The following is a 22,318-nucleotide window of genomic DNA, read 5'->3' as shown; positions in this document are numbered from 1 at the left end:
CTCTGGAGAGCAGTGTTCAAATTCTGCTTAGCCATGTAAACTGAGTATGGCCAAGTCACACTCTCTCAGCCTCAGAGGATGGCAATGGCAAACCCCCTCTGAAGAAACTTGCCAAGAAAACCCCATGATATAATAACAACAACAACAACAACAACAACAACATGTATTTATATTTTCCCGCCTCTCCCAGATGGATCGAACCACATCAATAAAATACCGTAAAAGATAATTACATTAAAACTAAGTCATCATCATATAACAATACAATACAGTTATGCAATGGTCAGAAGGTGGAACAATGTTTCTTACATGAGGTCAGGTGGGTAAGCTCACCGGAAGAGATCCGTCTTAAGTGCCCTCCTGAATGCTTCCAAGGAGGCAATAAGACAGATCTCTTCCAGAAGACTATTCTATAATTTCTGAGCAGCCACAGACCATAAAAATATGGTCTTAGAGTCAGCATAAATTGGAAACCACTTGAAGACACACAACAAAAACAACAAAGACTGAGTGCCCCCAAGCCATCAGCTGCACTGGGTGAAATAAAATGCATACAGAAGATAATACATACCTGAGTCAATACTGAGATTCCAGTGTAGTCAAAGAACGTCAGGCCACTGCAGTCAAATATTAAAGTCTGTTTTGCACTGGTACACTGCTGTAATGAAGACTCTCCTGTATGGATAGTTGAAACACATCAGCAGCAGCAGCAGCATCATACTGTTATTATTATTGCTATTATGGCAAGACATGTGGCAACCTTTGGCCTTCCACATGGTTTTGAACCTCAGTTCCCATAACCAGAATCTGGGCTGCCTGAACCAGTAATCCTTGCAATCTTCTATGGAAGGAATGTAATCCCCTGGAAGCCTACCCCACCCCATTTTTGGCTACTCTAGAGAGCTGCAGGACTTCACTGCAGTCACCATTTTGACAGAGTGGAAGTGATGAGGGTTATCAAATAAGAGCATCAGAATACAGTATTCACTACTATCCTACCATGTGTAGCTTTTACTTGTGTAGCTTATCAGGCTTGTATTTCAAAATGTTCCTGCCTCTTCAAGGAATCTGCTAGTGCAACAGGCTTTGAAACACTGCAGTGAGATCAATTGTGCTATATTTTTCTTCCTCTCCTCCAACACACTGTTATAGGCCCAAGAGAGGGTTTAGCTCCTGCTTTTAAAAAGGCCTCTTTTGGACCCAAAGGGGTAAAACCATGAAGTATTGGAATGATGCAAACTGAAATGATGCAAACTGTTACTCTAGCAGATTCACAGAGGAGGTGGGGACATTTTGAAATAAAAGTAAAATAAAGACGTAATTTTAAAAATGTGGGATGAAGGGAATGGGAGGTTCTAGCTCTCTTAGATCCAGCTGGCGGTGTGGATTGTGCAAGCTCTGTATAATTGCACACTCTTGCTCTAGATCATCTCAATCTCCCAATTTTACTGAATATTTCCCCTGTTTTATTTAATAATTGTTCTCTTTTACTCTTAACTTGTGAGGGAGTGTGGGTGCTACCCAGTTTCCATTAATGTTTGTCATCTCATTCTTCCTTTCTGACTTTCCTTTGTATCTCTTCATTACCACCCCTTCTGGCACGGTACAGCTTTGGGGGTCTTTTGTCAGTTCCTGTTCCTTCCTTCACTTCATCTCATATTTTGCCTATTTTGCCAAGGGAAGAAGCTTTAGGAGGCACAACTCCAGCCCTGCTTTCTGGGAAAGGACCAAGGCACGAAAGTTTCAAGGAGCTGCCACTTCAAGACACCTCAAAACAGTTGTCCACAATGGACAATTGCCCCTTGCCTTTCCTGGAAGAACAGAAGTAGGCAATTTGTGGCCTACATGGACAGCAACTCCTATCAGCTCTAACCATCACATCCTGTCATGAGGGATACTGGAAGCTTCAATTCCAACATTAGAAGCACTACACATTCCCCATGGCTCTGACAGAAAGATGAGTGGCAAGAGGACCATACTTCATATTTCTGGACAGGCTGAGCCTCTCCTCAATTGATCTCACAAAATTGGATCACAAAGGTTCCCTATATTGTTCTCTGGACTTTATCAATCAAAAATGTAACAAATCATCAAGCCCTAAGAAACATTAAGACAGCAATAGTCATTGTGCCCTGCCAGGAATGATAAATCCTGCTTGCAATCTGTTCTCTGTACACTTACTTGGGAGAAAGCTACACTTAACACATGGAGAGTATTTCAAAGTACACTTGATGCTTGTAAGAGTTCATATTTAAGGATGTTTCAGAGATAATGGATGGGAAAAGTAATTATCCCTTCCTTTTCAAGTCTCTGCAAGTAGCAAAATTAATAAGAACCTGCCTACCATGCTTCAGCCCCAAACACCCTAAAAGTTCTAGGGTTCTTGAGGGGGTTTTCATGAATCAACCTTTTATATATTATCAACTAAAGAGCTCTGGATAAAAGGCTAGAAGTTTATAATGAAACGGTTTAAACTAAATGGCTTTGACAAAGAATATAAAGCAATTTGAAATTATTCAAGGGACTTAGATGCTAGCTTAGATGCTAGCACTATGTGGATTTATAGTGGCACCAAATCCTTTTCAAAGAGTACTCAAAGATCCAGTGCCTTTTGAGTCTGCAGCACCAGAGGTTTATTGGCTTATTTAATTGTATATGCATAAATATACTGCAAGGGGACAAAACAGAAAGTAGTATCAAAGAAAGGAAACTCCAAATTGACAGTAACCAAGAATAGACTTAAGGGGACTGCTAGGCTTTAATTCAATCCTCTCTACAACCAATTCAAAAGCATCCAAAAGAAAAAGAAAATCTGACACTCTGAGATAATGAAAGATGAACAATGACATAGAAAGCTTTGAAAATTCCACAATACTTGGGGTTTTTTTCCTTGTGGTTATTGATTTCCTTAAATAGGAGGGGGGCAGACACTGTTGGAGTTTCAAGGCCTCCAGGTGGATGCACAGCTCCATAATACTTCATTGTTGGGTTTTTTTTTAATGTTATGGAGAGTTCACAATTTCTAAGGAAGGTCAAGGACGAAAGCATAAAGGCAAGCTTGTTGCTAAATAGAAACAAAAATAATGAACTCAGAGGATCTACATATGTTGAACCTAAACAATGAAGAAATTGAAATAGTTTTTAAAAATTCCCATATCTTGGATCAAACATTGATCAGAATGGGGACTGCAGTCAAGAAATCAGAAGAGGATTAGGAATGGTGAGGACAGCCATGAAAGATTTTTTTAAAAACATAATCTTTATTAGTTTTAAAAATTCTTTAAAACATAACTATAAAGAAGAACAAAGTATACATCAAAGATCAATGCATTACATATAACTCAAAAGAGAAAAATAAAAAGAGTCCATATTGTCTTCTGAAATAAATTGCACCTTGCCATAGCTTGGTGTTTCCAAGAAACAAAATTCAAAACAATATTTGTATTTTAAAATGTGACTAGCTTAAACATATTATCTTTGAGGATGTATAGGCTTTAATGGGGGAAAGTTGTATATATGATAGGCAAATTGTGCAAAATAAATACACAAATACACAAAATGTGTGTGGTTTCACTGCATGTAGCCATCACAAAGATACAAATATAATACCAATCAAGGGTGGGAGAAAAATGAAGCTGTGACCTGGAAAAATTCAAAATCAGAGCTTGGAGTGTTTCACATCGCTAGTTTTGAAGCATGCTGCTCCACCAAGCTAAAAACAAAAATCGATTCTGCCTCATTTGGGGTTTCATTTACAGATGAAAGGGCCGCCCCTTTATTGACATGTTTGTCTTCAGATTAGGTTCCTTTTGATGGGGATAATCCTGTTTATTTTAATGGTGCTTTCCACTTTGCCATAAAAGTTTGGCAGTATGGGAAGGCATGCAGCCTGAGGAAGGGCCCAGTGGGCCAAAATTGGCCCTGCTCAAATTCATCAGTTTTCCCCATTCCTGGCTCTAGGCTTTTCACTCACTTCCATGGCACAGAGAAAACAATGGGCAAATGGTATGGTAGGTTTGATTGTTGATCAAGCATTAACAGTCTGGCACTGAATCTCAAAAAATAAAGTGTGTGTCTCATATGTATGTTGCAAACAGTAAACTCACCATGACAATTTCCATTGGATACTGGAGTGAGCAATGTGTTCTGTTCACACTGAAGCAAAAAGAAAGATAAACGAATCATTGATGAAACACAGTCTTCTACTTTTTGATTTCCAAAATTAGCTATGCTAATATAGCAGTTTTGTGAATAGTCTATATTAATTGTTCACAGCCTCTGTCTTTCCAGATGTTTTGGACTTCAGCTCTTTGAATCCCTGAACATTAGCCATGGTGATAGGGACTTCTGGGAGAGAAGTCTCAAATAGGTAGTGGGCCAAGTGAAGCCACTGGTCTAAAGGGCTTGTTAGTAACACAAAATGCAATTAGCTTGCAAAGTTATTTACTAACCCTAGACCATGCTGCAGAGCTGGTTTAATGACTTTTAAGCATCATGACACCATTATGTGGAATCTTGGGGTTTGTACCTCAAGTTCTGCAGCCCAAAATGAGGAACTTAGAAATTCCTGATAGAGAGCTCAACTGTGCTTCCCTGAACTAATGCAGTATAGCTCCCTATCAAAGATTTCAAAGTATCTCACCAAACTACAAATCCCAAAATTCCATAGGATAGAGCCATGATAGTCAAAGTGGTATCAGGCTGCTATCACAATACACTACAGATTCATTGTTTCTTCATGAGTTAATTTCAGATCTGCAACATAGTTTATATCACTGATATCACATTATACCACTGATGAATAATAAGGATGCAGAACAAAAACAAAAACCAGCCATGTGCATCTGATCTGATTACCAGCAGTAACAGATGGAAAGTGTTGGTTAATTTTAATGCTGATGAAAACATTATTATTACCCAAGGCAAACCAACTCCCCATAGAGACACATATGACTAGTTTAGAAGTTATGTTACACTATCATTTCATGCCAAGTGAATAAACTTTCATGTAGCCTTAGCATATACATCTCTACCTTCTCCTGCCTGCTATGTTTCATACTGTCTTTCCTGCTAGGAAGCAAAAGAAGTGTTTTGTTTGTTCTGCACATCAGGATTGGCAATGAGATTTTGATCCAGATTGTCCAATCCTAGTTTTCAGGGCAAGTACAAATCATAATTTAATTTCCAATATCTTTAAATATGCTTTTATCTGCAGGCAAAGATAATAGAGGTCAACAGCAGAAGCTTGCTTCCCACATTTTGCTCTCCTGCTTTAAAACTTAAAAGCCTTGCTAGATAAAACCGAAAGCCTATCTGCTCTAGCAACCCATCCCAGAATGGCCAGTTAAATGCTTCCAAGAAGCCCAGAAAAGGGCACAAAAACAATTGTTGTAATCATTAGCACAGTATAATCAACATTAATTAACATAGTATGCATACTTGCCAATATTTCACAGATGGAAACCAGGACTCATGTGGACAAGCAACATCAAAGTGTGGGCAAGGTGGCAAATTTTTTTACTAAGGGAGAACACATAAGCTAGAAGAGGCTGCAGCAGTTTGCTTTTGCCTGTGATTACTGGGAAGGGCCACATTATGACTCCTTCTCCTATCCCCACACTGCCTTTGCACTTTGAACTCAGTTTGCAACAACTGAAGTAAGCTAAGGACAAAGGAGGCAAGTAGAAGCAGCAAAGAGAAACTGGAACATTTTAAAAGGAACTGAAAAAGTGGGATGATGGAATTAATCAAGGTCATTCCTGCCAGATAGGGACAACTGGAAGATATGAGCATGTAGCTTCCATTTAGGCATATCACTGACAGATCTATTCTTCATAAATTTGAGAGTTCCTCCTCTGTGCTCACAGGTTTGCCCTTCCTCCAACACCCATCCTTGTACATTACCTTTGTTGGATTGTTAATTTACTACAGTATGTACAATTTCCCCTTTTGTTAGGTTTCAGAAAGAAGGAGAAGTGTGTGCAAGTATATCAGCGCTTGAAAATGTTTCTTTTTTTCAAGACTGTGCTGGCCAGAGAATATGGGAGTAACACCCAAATTTTTACAGGCTTTGGGATACGTACATGCTTAATATCATAACTATATGCCCCCACCCCCGAAACTGTCTCCTGTATTTTATCTATCACCAGCCTCTAGGTTCCTGGCTTTTCAGCTCCAAGCAGGTTATTATTTTCTCAGGCCTGCTTCAAATCATGCTTCTAGATTCCTATATCTGGATCTATTCCCATAGCCTCAAACCTTAATTTCCAATGGGGTTTAGCATTCATATAATTGAAGGCCTTGTTTATATGTGACGGATAATCCGCTGTTCTGAAAATTAAGCTCTTGTACCTTCAGCCATATCTAACCAAAATCAACATAAATACTCCGCCTCTGCAGAAATGGAATTTGGCTTGAATTTTGCCAAATCACTCACACTTACTACACAGGGGTAAAATAAATAGTTCCCAGTTTTCTGAGCTGTGGGATTTTCCAGACAAGCTTTAGGGGGTCAGATTCCTTAAAAGACATAAAGGAACCAGGCACTTGCCTAGTGCAAATTACGACACCCACGGACTACATCACTGCCTTCTAAATATTTCAGGTTAAGACAGACTTTTCCTTTCTGCTCACATTCTTCTGCAACAGAGATGAAAACCAACCCACTGCCCATTACTGGCAGTATCTGCTTATTTGAAGGTTGAACAGCAAGGGAGCCAGTAGGCACATAAACTTTTGGCCCAGAATCTACACTCACACGGTGTAAAGGTTTCACAGTGAGGGTAAGCCAACAAAATGGCTGAATTGATCTGTTGCCTTAATTGTCGAAATGTAAGCATACCATGTTAGTGTCATAGAGTCATAGAATGATAAAGTTGGAAGAGGCTTCATGGCATGTGCCATCTATTTGATACTTCCTTCCAATTTGAAGCACAGCCACTGATAACAAACCTTTAAGCATGGTTTTCCAACCAATTATGGATCCATCTGACAGTGTTCCCATCTATTCCACATTTAATCAGTTCGCTAATTGAAATATTATAGGGGACCTTATTAAACACTTTGCTAAAATCCAGATAAATGACATCCATAACGTTTGCCCTTCTCCATTTCTTTGGCACCTCACCTACTCTCCAAGTTTTCTCAAAAAAATTATAGCATGGGGTCCAGAAAGTACATTAGCAAATTTGATTGGAACTTGTATAGGATAGCTAAATGATTCTTGGCTAACTCCCTATCAGTCCTGTCATATCACACTTTTATTGAATTTTTTAAACAATACAAAAATAAAAGAAGATAATATATACTACAGTACAAACGCATCAATTATTGTGACAACTGACTAGAATATGGAAGAAAAGAGGGGGAAAGAAAAAAGAGGGGGAACTACTTAACTATACCAAACACATAAGAAACTCAACTCAACTATACAGTCACCCCTCCGTTCTCACAGACTTGAAATTTGCGGTCTTGAATATTCACGGAGGAGTGACCCCCCCCCCATTAATTTCAATGGGGCATGCCCTTGTGGCACACTATGGGGCTTGAATATCAGTGAGTCTCCATTTTCGCAGGGGGGGGTCTGGAACTCTAGAGTGCGATTCTAGAGTACAATTTGATTTTCTCTTTTGTCATATAGATGAAAATCATGGACCAAAGAATTGTACTCCATCAGAAAGCATACTTTACCAGAGGTTGTGCTGGCCATGCTGGCTGGGGGATTCTGGGAGCTGTTATTTTTCCAAGGTCTGTGCCCTACCTTGTTCATATCTTCAGGTAGCTGCTGTATCCACGTGCTCTCCTTCTGGATTATTCTTGATATGTCCATGTGAAATTTCTTAGCATTCAGAAAAACTAGTGGATTGTTTATAGAAATTATTTTCACCTGTTGTAAGGACTCCTTTGAAACAGAAAAAAAGTTTAGAAAATACAGCATTTAAAATCAAAACAATCAAACATGGCTTTATTAAAAATTACTACCCAACCCAGTTACTACGCAACCAGTCATGCCTCAGTCACAGGCTAACCCACACAACCCACAGAATAATAATGGGACAAGGGTTTAAACTGCCAACATAAGGACTGAAGAAATGTGAGAATTCTAGATTTCCTCAGACATTTTTATACCACCCAAAACATACTACATTAGGGATGCATGATGTATTTTTATCGTGAAGTTCAACCAGCTTGTTCCACTCCACACTTCCTTAATTGCCTATGAGGTGGGCATATTTTATACTATCAAATCCTCAAGGAAGAGCCAGTATAGCGTAGTGGTTTGAGTGTTGGACTAGAACTCTGGGAGACCAAGGTTTGAATCCCTGCTCAGCCAAGGAAGCCCTCTGGGCATGTCATACTCTCTCAGCCTAAGAAGTCAGCAATAGCAAGCCCACTCTGAACAAACCTTGCCAAAATGAACACATGATAGGATCATCTTGGGATAGCTATAAGTTGGAAGTGACTTAAAGGTATACAGCAGTAACAGAGACAATAGGATGCAAATACATACAGTTTTAAAATGGAAAGTAACCCTGACAGAATTGGACATAGACCAGTTGTGAAAACTGGAAAAGGATATTATTTGTAGATGTGGACTTGGCAGATGTGCATACCAGCCAGTACTGTCTTCAATGCCAGTAAAGTAAAGGTAGTCCCTTGACATAAATGTCTAGTCATAACTGACTGTAGGGGGCAGTGCTCATCTCCGCTTCTAAGCCAAAGAGCCAACATTGTCCGGGGACTTCTCTGGTGGTCATGTGACCAGCAGGACTGCACTGAATGCTGTTACCTTCCCACTGAGAAGTGATACCTATCTATCTACTTGCATTTGTATGCTTTTGAACTGCTAGGTTGGCAGAAGCTGGGACTAATGACAGTAGCTCACCCCACTATGCAACACTGGGGCCTCAAATTGCCAACCTTCCAGTCTTCTGATTATCAGAATTGGCATCTTAACCACTTAGCCACTCCATCCCTTAAATCTTGAATGTCAAGGGGATGCCAATTGCATGCCAACTGTTGCTTGGTTAATGTGGTTCTCAATTGAGGTTATATATAATAAGAATCTCTCTCTCTCCCTCTCTCTCTCTCTCTCAGCAAACAAGTAGCAGAGGCACAGACTTGAAATATGAGTGTTTGCCAAAAAGATGAGAGCATTCTCCAGGCTGAAATTTTACTTTCTTAAGTTATAAAGAATAACAAAAAGATTAAGCTTACACTATCTGATTCTGTTTTGAATCTGCATTCTGCTTCTTTCATCTGTTTCAAGCTCAGTGTTGTTGCTCTGTAACAAATACATAAAAAGAGAAAATAAAGCAGTGTTCATCTTGGATGTAAATAGCCTAGGGCAGTCTTTTAAACAGTTTACAGTTTCCTTCTGGCACCTGGTAATTTCAATGTGTCAGACAGAGCTGACACTAACTTCATGAAGACACATTCCTGCTCTTTTATCAAAAGAAAAACTCTAATCAAAGTGCCAATATTATGTTCTCAAGAATGCTAATAATAATCATAAGAAATAGCATGCTCATCTTTTGGCTTGTTTATCATGAAAGTAAGCACTCTTCATCTGAGCCTACATGTTCAAAGCACCCAGGTTACTATACTTTTTAAATGTAAAAAATCTATTTGGATTCACTCAGAAATTCTGTTAGTTTCATTGCTTTGGGGCACTATCAGTAGCATGAGAGCTAGTGTGGCATAGTGGTTTTTGTGCTGAACTGTGACTCTGAAGATCAGAGTTCGATTCCCAGCTCAGCCATGAAGCCCACTGAATGACCTTGGACATGTCACATCCTCTCAAACTCAGAGGAAGGCAAACATCCTCTGAGCAAATCTTACCAAAATCCCCCATGATAGAGTCACCTTAGGGTCACCATAAGTTGGAAACAATTTGAAGGCACACCACAGCAACAACTATCAGCACCACAGATGTATACTGAGAAGAAAGGTAATGCCATACCTAATATATTCTCCCCACACTCCAAAAATATAAACTGATTGTACGTGTACAAAACTACACTGTTCTCAGCCATGTTAAAGGCCTAGAAAAGCAGCATGGAGTGAAGATACCCTGTGTGTATCCAAGGGGTGTGTGGGGGTTAGACACTGTGGGAGCACAGCAGAAGCAGAAGCAGTTGCCAGGTGTGCCTTTTCTCTCTCCATGAAAGGTATACTGAAGGTTTCTAATCCATAATTCCTAAAAACACAAGAAAAGCTAAAATCCTAAATCATTTGATTGAAGAATGTATATCCTACTGAACTTGGTGAAACTTTTGTAAACATACATGGGATTGCCCTACATGGTACAATGAGCATTCTGCACTTTTGAATAAACACTGTAGATTCTCTAGGTTTCTTACAATTGGCTCCTCTGCCTTCTTCTCACTGCCCCAGAACATCCTACACAAGTTTTGTTCATGTAAGAGAAGCCATCCTGCCATTCCTCCATAATGCATAACTGTGGCAAGGAAAAGAAGATCAGTTTCTTTCCCTTGAAGAAGCCTTGGTGGGAAAATAAGAGAGAGCACCCTATTTTGTTTTCCTTCCATTTTCTCCTTGCTCCCTTCCCACTCTCCTCTGACAGAAGCAGGGGAAAAAGAAACCTTTTTCAAGGAAGCATTTGCACTGGATATATTTGCAAGGAAGAATCAATAGACTGGATCTAGATTTTAGAAGAGACTCACTTACATTAATGGAATTCAAAAATATAGCCATGTTAGTCTGTAGAATCAGTATGTGGAGAGATCTTGTAGCACCTTTGAGACTAACTGAAATAAAGAAATTGGCAGCATGAGCTTTCATAGACTGAGTAGACTGTAGTCTATGAAAGCTCATGCTGCCAATTTCTTTCTTTCAGTTAGTCTCAAAGGTGCTACAAGATCTCTCCACTTACATCAACTGAAGTTAGCCTCATTAGTATCTTGTGCCATTGTGTTCAATAAGTCTATTGTAAGCATGACTAAGTCTGGATCCAACCAAATGGGCAAGAGACATGCTCTTAACCATCCACCTGCACAGCAACTAACTTCTACCAATGATATCCCTAGATCCCACATTTGTTTCAACATGGCAAAGTAAGTTTGGCAACCTCCTGTTTCCTCTATAGTGCTTACTTTGGTCTTCAGGCTGGTTTAGTAGTTATTTCTTCTGCTCAGGGAATCTGAACACCATTGTTTATAATATGGGGTCCAGAATTCCAAGCAATTATCAGGATTCTGTGCAAACCTGGGTTCTTTGGAGAAAGGCATGAAAGCTAAGCTGGCATATATGGGTAGCAACAGATTTTGCACTAAATGGAGCCAATTGATACAATTTCTATAAGTAGATAAAATTATATGTTTCCAATATTTACAGAAATGTCTTACCTTGGAAAACGGAAAACCACTATGAGTATAGTGCAGACTACACCGTACAACAATCCAACATTAGCAGCAAAGCAAATTGTGAACACATAGGTGCTAACCCATATACTCTGTAAGGAACAACAAAAAAGGCCATTAATTTTAAATTCATAGCCCCTTCTATCAATATAATTATTTTTATCATTATAATTGTAATTAGAACACCAAGATATGAAACATTTCATTGGATTTTAGATCTAAGATGCAGGTTTTGATTTGTCAAGCAATATTTGTAACTGCACATCACAGAATACATATTGGCTTTCTGAGCTGGCAAAAGAAAAGACTATTAAAATAATAATAATAATAATAATAATAATAATAATAATAATAATAGCAATAACAATTTATTTATAGCCCACTCTTCCGCCAAAATTGTCCAGAATACTGAACATGCATGCATGCAATCGACCAACACACTGTCAAAGTGGGTGTAATGCAAGAAACTTAATGAACAGCTCCAGTTTAGAGATAAACTATAACACATCCAGTGCACATATGAAAAGCAGGGTATTCAATCATCTTGTGAGATTCTTTCTCCTTGAGGTAACATATACACATATCTACTGCACAACTGTTGATTATATAACTGGGAGCCAATACTGGCTTTTCCTAGATGCTGCTCAAAGGACTACAGAGCCTTCTAAACCAACGGCCCAATTCCAATTGCTAGTCTCAGCTGATGTAGATTAATTGCCTCAGTGAGAATTTTGTAAATCAACAATTGGACCATCCATTGTCTCAATTGGTCTACTCTAGTTGGCCAGAACAACTAGATTTAGGGCAGGAGTGGGCAAAATGTGGCTCTCCTCATGTTCCAGCTCAAAGCATCCATCAGCACCGGCTATGTTGGCTACAGATGCAGGGAGTTGAAGACCAACAAAATCTAGAGGGTGTGTATTGCCTATCTCTCATTAAAGCCTGCAAGCCCACTTCTGTGGATGGGTATTAATAGGGAAGTAGACAGATAGGTACCATGGACAGTTACAGCTTTATACTGCCACATGTAATTCTTTGCAAAGTAACTGCCTGTGTGGCTCTGCAAAGCACAGCATTTCCTTTTCTTTGATATAATAGAAGTCCAAACCTACAACCCTGTGAGTAAACCTCAACACTGACATTGTAAGATGTTATCATTTGGCATAGAACTAGTTAAATTTGATATGACTCTACTATCAATCTGTAAAAATGAGATTAGTGATTTATTTTTTAAAAAATTACTAACTATTGGGACGTAAAATGAGGACATTGTCCCCCAAATAAGAATTCTGCTCCCACAATGAAATTTTCCTTTAGTCCTCAAATGTCTGGCATTGCTGTACCTTAAACATTCAGTTTAACTTTTAGAAAGACAGTTTAGGTATCCAAAGAAAAAATACAGGCAGAGTCACCAGGGAATACAAATGCAACAAATGTAAGAGCTCTAGGTGTGAACAATTTTCACTGTTTCACTTTGCGGATGCTAAAAATTTGAAGACTGAAGGAAAAAAATCATGAGGGGCCAGAATGATTGTTTTAGGGCAATGCCCTCTTTTTGCACCTCCTGTTCCCCTGTAGTTACACCCTTGGCACACTCAGCTAACAGCATTGTGGAGGATCTGTGGACACAAGTACATTTTGAAGAAGGGAAGGAAAGAATAAGGAAGATCAACAGTGAGGATAATGGAAGTAAAATGAAACTTTTTTTTAAAAAAAATGGCAATATGAGAGGGCAGAAATCAACATGACACACATTTTAAAAAGGTGTTCCAGATTATTAATCTTACTCTTCCTGGAAGAAGCTCTTAGCAGTTCTTGGACAGCTTTATTCTCAAGCAACATTTCTTTAAAAGTGGCTAAATCCACACTGTGGAATTAATCCAGTTGACAGCAGTTTAACAGTCATGGCTAAAGGCTATAGAATTCTGGGAATTGCAATTTATTGTAGCACCAGACCTCTGTGACAGAGAAGGCTAAATGTCTTTTAAAAACCCAACAACTCAAAGAATTCCATAGCAATGAGCCATGGCAGTTAAAATGGTGTCAAAATGGATTATCTCCACAGTGTGGATAAGGGCTATGTAAGAAGGGGGTTCAGGGCCACCACTGCCCCATTTCTGACCCTGGATTCCTACAGGCCATATTCCACTTTCAGATAAAGCTGGAAGCAACCAAGAAAGTCACTTTTGAGAAGAGTACTTTGGATGCCAAGGCACAGTTTCCATGGAATGGTGCACATTGTTTTTGCTGACAATTGAATCCTCCAGCAGGATTCAAAAGTCGTAACTTTCCATTTTTGTTTTAAAATAATCCTGAGGTTCCAGTGGACTCTAGGGAAGGGACTTCAGGGACCACAGGGACCATCATGGAAGGCCACACAAGGCTTGCAGGACACAGTTCCTAACTCCAAGGTAAGAGGCAGTGACTGATCAAAGATCACCCAGTGAATTACAGAGCTAAAACTCAACCACAGGTCAACCCAATATTGTACCAAATGCAACACAAAGATATGAGAGTCTGTAGCACAGCAGTCTCCAGACTATTCATGTATAAAGAACTAATCCTGAAGAAAGTATTTTACATAATTCAGAATAATATATTTTATGCATTACTCTGCTCTTGTAGTTATGCCCAAAGCCAGCTCCCTTCTCATAACCAATGTTGTCTGTTGGCCCAAAAGACCCATAATATTCAGACATGTCTTTGATTTTTTTTTACCGGGGGGAGCATGATTGGAAAATAAAGGGTTTCTTTTTACAGCTTTGAAACTGAAATCCGTTCAATTTTGCATTTGTGTAGAAAGTTTCAACTGCTTCTCGTTTCAACAATTTCATACTGTTGCTTATTATTCTTAGGCATGGAGCAATAGTGATGTTTTGCTCCTCATAAAAACCCAAGATTTATGCTGCAAATTGAAGGGTGAAGAAGGAACAATGAACAAAAATGTAAATTGCAACCAGAAAAATGAATATTTACGTATAGGAGGAGAACAGATGAAAAATGGCTGTTTCATTGCTGCAGTTAGGATTTTAAGGAAGCCAAAATTATGGCAAATTTTCCTCTGATGACTAATTGGTACCTGGCTGAAGCAATCAGATTATTTCATGTCTCTTTCATAGTGGATATACTCCTACATAAATCATACCACAACTCACATCCCACAAAATGAATTAGCCAAAATGAAATTACAATCTCATCTGGAATAAAGTGATTTCTTTGTAAAAGCACTGAACTGTACAGTCTAGTACAAACAGCTGGCTCAGCACTTGCTTTTCAAAATGATGACTTTGAATTCCATAGGTAGGAAAAGGATACACGGAGAAAATAGGGGCAACATGATCTTTTCTAGAAATCTTAGACAGTAGGAAACTAAACCAGTGCTCAAGATGAGATGGGAATTTTGACTATAAACTCAATTTAACCACTCAAACAAAGCAGGTATTTTCTCAAGAATTTAAAGAAGGTTTAAACTTTAAAAAAAATCTGGTCCCATCATTCCAGCATCCTGCAAACCATACAATCCTGTGAACGCATGAGGACTGAAGCACATATCTGTCTGTAGCAGGTACTGGCTTGACAGTCACTACAATGAGCCAAAGAATTCCATTTTAAACTTCCCAACCTTGTCTTTATGTTTCCTAGATGAAAGACAGGTGACAAGAACAGTAGCAGTAATGTGGTTTTTCTCCCAATGTAGCATCAGTCAAAGCCAGAAGCAGTTATTGACAGAGAAAGTCTTCTCTACACTCAACAGCTGAACTATAAAAAGAATGTTTTTATTTGTAAAATTTGTGGTGAGACCCAAAAAAATATGGTACTGTTTCTCTTCCCTGTATTCATTCTTGTTTATTAGCTTTGATGACTCTTCCTCTATGAGTCCGCAGTGAAGTTTAAAGCTACCTAAAACACACGACCAATATTTATTTGGAAAAAGCTGCTGATCACCTTAAGGCTCCTCTGGCAATGGGACATCTTTATTTCAATCATAATATGAGACACAAATGACTGGTAAGACTGGCCAAAACAACCATATCTTCACCTCTAAATCCACCCTTTTAGAGTTTATTATGGCCTTCAGTCAGAACTCTTGTTAATAAGTATGTCAAGACTCTGCCTGATCTGATACAGAGTAAAGAAATTTTGTTGATGTTTGAACCATTTTTATAAAATAATAGAACATAGAACAAGACTCAGCATACACATTTAAAAATATATATATTTTAGCAAGAAGACAACTGAGTCATATAAGAACAATTACTGCATTTTGGTATCAATGCCACCAGCACTACCATAATTAAAAACACATCCCTATCTACTATAACAATTTGACATTAAAAGTTAATCATGAATAGCTAACAACTTTTACTTGCTAGAGCAATAAAAACTCTGGTTATTTAAAACCCACATTTTTGCATGTTCCTTATTTAGATACATTTTAAAAATCACTATGAATTATTTCCAATGTCTTTAAAAAAAAACCATCTTAAATTCATTCTCTGCAATAAAATCATGAATGTCTAATATGCTACTAGTTTCACCCCCAGAAATCCTCTATAGCCCAAAGACAACATTAGTTGCAGTTGTATTTCTAAGAGACTGTGAAAATATTCAAATCTGTCTCTTACGTAAAGTCAGCACCCCAGCTTCTTAAAAGCATGTTCTGTTTAATTTCAAATAAGGAGGTAGATTGTTGACAGCAAAGATCATAATGAAAGATAATTCTAGCAGCAAATAAAACAAAACAAGTAAGAAAGGGAAGAAATAGTGACCAAACTTTGTTCCACATGGGAAACTGTGGGGATGTTTAATCTGTTCAGGATTAGGAAACTAATCAAGAGACTATATATCAAATTCCTTCCTTTTCACCTTCCCTAAAGTTAACTCCTAATAGTTTTTTGTGGTTTTTGGGGGGTATGTGGCTGTGTTCTGGAACACTTTATTCCTGATGTTTCACCAGCATCTGTGGCTGGCATCTTCCAGAACACAGTTACATAGCCTGAAAAACCCACAAAAAAAACTATGGATGCCGGCCATGAAAGCCTTCGAATTCACAGAACTCCTAATTGAAGAAGGAGAAATCTTCCTCTGAATAATCATTTCCTAAATGTGGAGAGATTTCTGAAACTGACCAAGGTGGATTAGGCAGTTCACGTTTTACAAAAAAATGTGTCTGATAGCACTTCACCTTCACTCCTTGCCTTTTATTTCACACCTGAGTTTTAGAACGTTTACTTTTGATCTCAAAACATTCCCACAAAAATCATCAAACTAAAACCTTCCTACAAATATTTATCACACCAGATGTATACTTCATTGGGTTCCAGTGCTCAAGTTCTTGTTTCAAGAAAAAGTGATAACTTCTCATACACCTAAGTGGCTATATGATCTGACTAACCCTAAGGGGCATTTGAACTTAAAGAAACAGTCATTTCTTCTCTATTCAGACCTAAGCTGGTTTGTTTGTTTGTTTGTTTGTTTAGAAATTTCACACTTTCCAAATACATTCAATTCTTAAGAAAATTAATCTGCTTGTGTTGCAACACAAAACCAGACTGCTCCCAAATAAGCTATGTACCAAATATTCCAAACTTCTGAAAAGGAAATAATGGATTCCACACTGGATCCTAATATTGATTGTCAGTATTAGATCCTTGTCTTTGGTGGTAAAAAGGGATTTGATTTTCAGTGAGCACCAAGGAAACTATTCCAAAAACTAAAGGACCCTTTGGGTAAAAATATCCTTAAATTGAATTTCACTTACCCAGTCTATTTTATCCACATTCCAATACTTTTTTAGGTCACGGAACTGAATCAACATCCCCTTCAGCCCCACCACAATGATACTTGCTAGAACACACTGCAATGAAAGAAGCATTTGTTAGAAGGTGAGCTAAGTTATTTTCTCTAAATGTGTAGGAGAAAGTCTTTTGGCAAAAGACTTGGCAGGTTTCCATGCAGGCTGCAGACACTTCTCCATTACAGATATTAACCCCCCCCCCCAAATATGAATAATGCAAAGAACTACATATGTGACATCTGTAGACTATAGCATAGAGAAAAGCATAATAAACATGACATGTTAATATCAAGTACAAGAATAAATTCCAACAATATTTAGGCTATAAGAGATTAATTCACAAAGAAAAACCAGGAATATATCTACCTATGTACTATGCAATCTCTGAGATCTCATCCCTTGATCAAAACTGCAACGTAACTAAAAATTGAAGTTATTTATCTAGCATAAATGTTCGTGTTTACACCTGCTGTCTTGGCAATATAACTCCCTTCTGCTGAGAAAAGAGCTCTGGGTCTGTATGTTTTATAGGTTTTCAGCTACAGAAATTGATATAATACTTTGCATTACCCCCAGTTCATTTCCTCTAATGTTATTTAAGGGTATCTTTGAAATGCAAGTTTCCTTTTCTGTGTTCAGACGTTCTGCACTTCCCAGATGTAAATGGCATTCCCAAGACACACCTGTGCTGATCCAGTTTCAAAAAGGAAGAATTTTCATAGAATCATAGATTTGGAAGAGACCACAACTCTCTGCCATGCAGGGAGTACTCCCGAATCAAACAATCAAAGAAGTCCTGAAAGTTGACCACACAGTTACTGTTCAGAAATCTGCAAAGAAGGACACTTCATCATGCTCCAAGGCAGTGTATGCCACTGTGAAGCAGCTCCTATTGTCAGGAAGTTCTTAATAATATTGAAGTGGAATCTATTTTTCTGTAGTAGAATCAGCCTCTACCACTAGACAGGATAAAGAAACTGCCTTAGAAGGCAGATACTGGGCAGAGGAGTAACAGTAAAAATGCAATTTTTGGTAACTTCATTCTCAAAGGAAGCAATCAGTAATTTTAGCAATCTTCTTCCAGCTGCAAGAAGCCAGTAGCTACCAGATGTTGCACCCAAATAAACAATGAACCCTTTGGGGTCACAGCTTATTGTAAGTAAAAATAAGTAAATTAAAAAAGAGTGATTTTTTTACTATTTACTTTACTAATGTACAGTGGGACCTGCTCATCGCCAGGGTTTTAGTTCTGAGACCTGGCATGGATGGGAAAAATACAGAAGGTCAGCAGTGGCATGGCTATGCACCAACATATGGGGCATGCCAATCTGCAAATGAGCCAATCCATGGGTTGCTAGCCAGCCAAGAAGGCAGATCGACTCTAAAGAAAGAATTATACTTACTTCTGATTCTTACAAAATAAAGAATCGATATTTTAAAATCTGATTGTAAGCAAGTTTGTCACAATTAACCATGGTAACAGTTTAGATAAGAGTCTGTTACATATATTTAGTGACAAGGTAAATTTCTTTCAGCTGTTTGGCTCTGTGTATTTTCTTTATGGTGATGAAATTTTGTGCCAAGATTTTAAGAGGGAGATTGCCTACTGTTTTCATTGTTCTGTGACTCTGACTATATTTTAATGTTTTACTGACGTAATTATTAGGCAGGATATCAATGTTCTCAATAAAATATTTACTCAGAAGAAAAACACTAAATCAGAGGTAACTTTCACCCATATAAGTGAGCATGTAGTTAATTCAATCTACAAGCAATAGGACCTCCTTCTGCATAAAGTTGCATATAAGCAGGCTATTATTTAAGGTCAAACTAAATATTAGGCAAGAATATTCAGTTTCATGGCCCTTTTGCTATTTCTTCATTCTAAATAGTGTCTTCCATTTCTAAAGCAAAACTATCTGGAGAAAATTTTGAGAACAGGGAGCACTACAATTTCCAGAATTAGCCCCCAGCCCACCCCAGTCTTCAATGCACACACAGGATTCTGAGAGTTGCAGGAGAAAAGGTAACATTTCCAAGCTCTGCTAAACTTATAACCAGATCCAAATTTAGATAATAATCAGCAGTCCTTTGATCTGTACTTTTGATCACCAGGATGCACTACTCCCAAATATCGGGGCCATATTTTCTGTTATTATATCTAATAGTCACTGATACAAATACTCCCTGAATAAAATATTATTCACACTTTGATGAAAGTAAACACCAATTTAGACTTGCTTCCACACAGAATTGTGTTGTAAATTGCTTTAAGCAGAGACTTTTCAAGTTCACAGCATAACTTATGGAAACCACTGCATCTTACTTCCTTTTATCCACTCTTTCTACTTTACTGTGCTGAACAGTTGTAAAAATGATGGGTTGGTGAGATTAAACACATGTTATGCATTGAACATAGGGCAGTAGAATGGGAACATATAACAGCATGAGCATGCCAAAGCCCTTTCAGAGGTTTCAAAAAGTATTCATGGTTTATTGTGAACTCAGTGGAGAAAACCCCCAAATACCAATTTGGGGAGCACAACACAAAACAGGTAGGAGGAATAGATAGATTCTCATATCCTGATACTGGTGCTAGAAACCCTGACTCCAATCCAATCCAATAACCTATTGCAACATTATATACTAGGTGCAAAGATTCTGACTTCTGCAATAAGTTCCATTGAAAACAAGCAACCCTGTTCCTATCCAAGCAAAATAACAAGACTTTTATGAAAAAAAATTGTTCTTGGCACATAAAACTAGTATGTTCTCTCTCTTCTACAACAGCATTAATAATCATGGAATCATAATGAAAGGTGGAGCAGTCATTTTTGAAAAGCATAGTTTGGCCTGAGAAAACATGTACTGCAAAAAAAGTAATTAAAAAAGAAAAAGAACCATACCATGGGCAACCAATATAACATTGGTCCTATTGCATAGATGACCACAAGCACCAGTATGCAAGATATTAGACAAGCCACCTAAAAAAGAATTGGAAAGGAAAGGCATAAATAATCACATTATTCAAATTTTGCAGCATGTCTAAAATGAGATTAAAGTGTTTGGTTTGTCAAAATTGCTGAGCATAACAAAACACTGCAGACACATAAAAATTCAAGGAGCCAGGAAAGGCGATTTTGGCTCTCACATAGATTGTAGATTGAAAGCATCTGAAGATAATTTATGATTTGACCTGTGGAGGGTTGCTCTTAGCCCATCAAAAGGAGAAATACATGGATCAAGTACCAACAGACACAATGTACAAAAGTACACACAGACAAGGATTCACATTTTTGATCATGGGATACACAGACAAAAACCACTGAAGTTCTACATCTAAACTGGAAACTATTTGTGAATAGTGTATGACTTACTTAAATAATGTGCACTAAATTTGAGCATGCATTCACCTACCAGTTCCATTCAAAAGAAACCTATACCCAACTGGAAGCAATGAGATGTAGAGTGGGGCTACCTATTAAATGGATATGTATGTAACAAAACCAGTTGCATTTTCTGAGTGGGGAACAACAATAAAAGAATGGCATTCCCCAACCTTTAATTCCTCCAGATCCTTCTTTCAAAGTAAATGTCAGGGTTTTGTTTATCCTAGACTTCCACAAAGGATCTCAGGTTGGCATACATAGTTGGATTTTCCTTCTTTTTTATCCCCACAACTACCTTATGAAAAAGGTTGAGCTATGGAAGTGAAGTCTAATGACAGAGAAGAATTTGGACAATTTGATTTTTTTTTATTTTTATTTTTTTATTATTATTTTTATTTTATTTTTATAACAACTGTAATATCAACCCAATAATCAAGTTGGGGATTTGAGGAACTGTCATCTGAAAAGACATAATGTATTTTCCAAATTCTGCCACTGAGGAATGATTTGAACCTAAGATTCCCTGGTGAAAGTGATACTTTTGACACTGTTTAGGATTTACAACTTTTATTAAATGAACTATCATGTAAAGCAGACTTAAGCCAGTCTTATCTATGCTTATTGAGATGCCACAACCCTGATTTCAGTAAGTCATGCTGCCATGCAATTATGCTTAGATTTCTTTTTCTCTGTGAATATTTCACATGTCATTGAAGAAACTTCTTCCCCTCCTCCTTTTTGGAGGGCACTGGAGGTCACATCACATAGGCAAGTATCTTCCATTTTAAAAGGTTGCATTTTGTCTTCCAATAGCTAATATTGGAATAGAAGAATTAGACATTATTGCTACATGAACAGTTACTATAGGAAAGTGTAGCTTCTTCTGCATGCCACCACACTCTTCTTCTTGTTAAATATAAAAGAGAATATGTGATGAAAACTCATACTGCCCTCAGATTTTCCCACCAACAAAATGTCTCATCACACATTCTCTTGCACTACATGCTGGGAAGAAGAGAGAGTCATGATTTGTTAAAATGAGACCAAAGTAAAAGCTACAAGAAAATGTGATGGAGATAAGATCTATGGATACTGTGGACTGCTAAAAAGGCAAATAAATGGATCCTAGAGCAAATTAACCCTGAACTCTCTCTAGTGGAGATGTCTAAACTGAGACTGTCTCACTTTGGACATAACACGAGCAGACATGGCTCATTAGAAGTGATAATAATGCTTGGTAAGGTAGAAGGCAGTAGGAAAAGAGGAAGATGGCATTATAGATAGGTGGATTTAATCAAGGAAGCCACGGCCCTGAGGCTGCAAAACCTGAGCAGGGCTGTTGAGATCATGAAGATCTCTCATTCATACAGATGCCATAAGTCAAAGCTGACATGATGGCAAATAACAACATATATGGTTCTTATACCATGGCCAGAACTTGGCAACAATTACTTTTTAAGCTATTAACCCCAGGATCCCCCAACTGGTACAGCCATGGGCCATGCTGAGGAGGGGATGTGATTCTGGGTACTGAACTCAAATAACAATGTCACGTTCAGATCATGGCTTAAAGGATTTTTAAATATGTTGTATTCATTAAAAAAAACCACATCAGTTCTTTTTGAGTGGGGACAATCCCCTCTTTGCCTTCTTTTGTTATTTTGTTCTGTTTGCTTTATGATAGCCTAGATTGGACAGGAGAGCTGAATTCAGCTCATGATAGCCGAATGGTTCAGCTTTCCTTGCCAAGA

At 38.1% G+C, this 22,318-nt stretch overlaps 1 protein-coding gene across 1 annotated transcript in view; it reads right to left on the bottom strand.

Moving 5' to 3' along the window:
* The window catches only part of SLC26A7 (solute carrier family 26 member 7), a 111,023-nt gene that overhangs the window by 13,718 nt on the left and 74,987 nt on the right, over nt 1-22,318 (bottom strand). The window contains exons 9-15 of the mRNA XM_089518923.1: nt 20,085-20,162; nt 17,143-17,238; nt 11,367-11,473; nt 9,217-9,283; nt 7,760-7,900; nt 4,107-4,155; nt 572-675 (exon numbers count right to left, since the gene is read on the bottom strand). Of these exons, the coding sequence (XP_089375049.1) occupies nt 572-675; nt 4,107-4,155; nt 7,760-7,900; nt 9,217-9,283; nt 11,367-11,473; nt 17,143-17,238; nt 20,085-20,162 (642 nt within the window). The remainder of the gene's footprint in view (nt 1-571; nt 676-4,106; nt 4,156-7,759; nt 7,901-9,216; nt 9,284-11,366; nt 11,474-17,142; nt 17,239-20,084; nt 20,163-22,318) is intronic.

This window comes from Sceloporus occidentalis, unplaced genomic scaffold (assembly GCF_023333645.1).
Source record: "Sceloporus occidentalis isolate IW3139 unplaced genomic scaffold, rSceOcc1.0.p SCAF_3, whole genome shotgun sequence".
Taxonomy (NCBI): domain Eukaryota; kingdom Metazoa; phylum Chordata; class Lepidosauria; order Squamata; family Phrynosomatidae; genus Sceloporus; species Sceloporus occidentalis.
The sequence above is the reverse complement of the archived record's forward strand: the minus strand, read 5'-3'. Positions and strand labels throughout refer to the sequence as shown.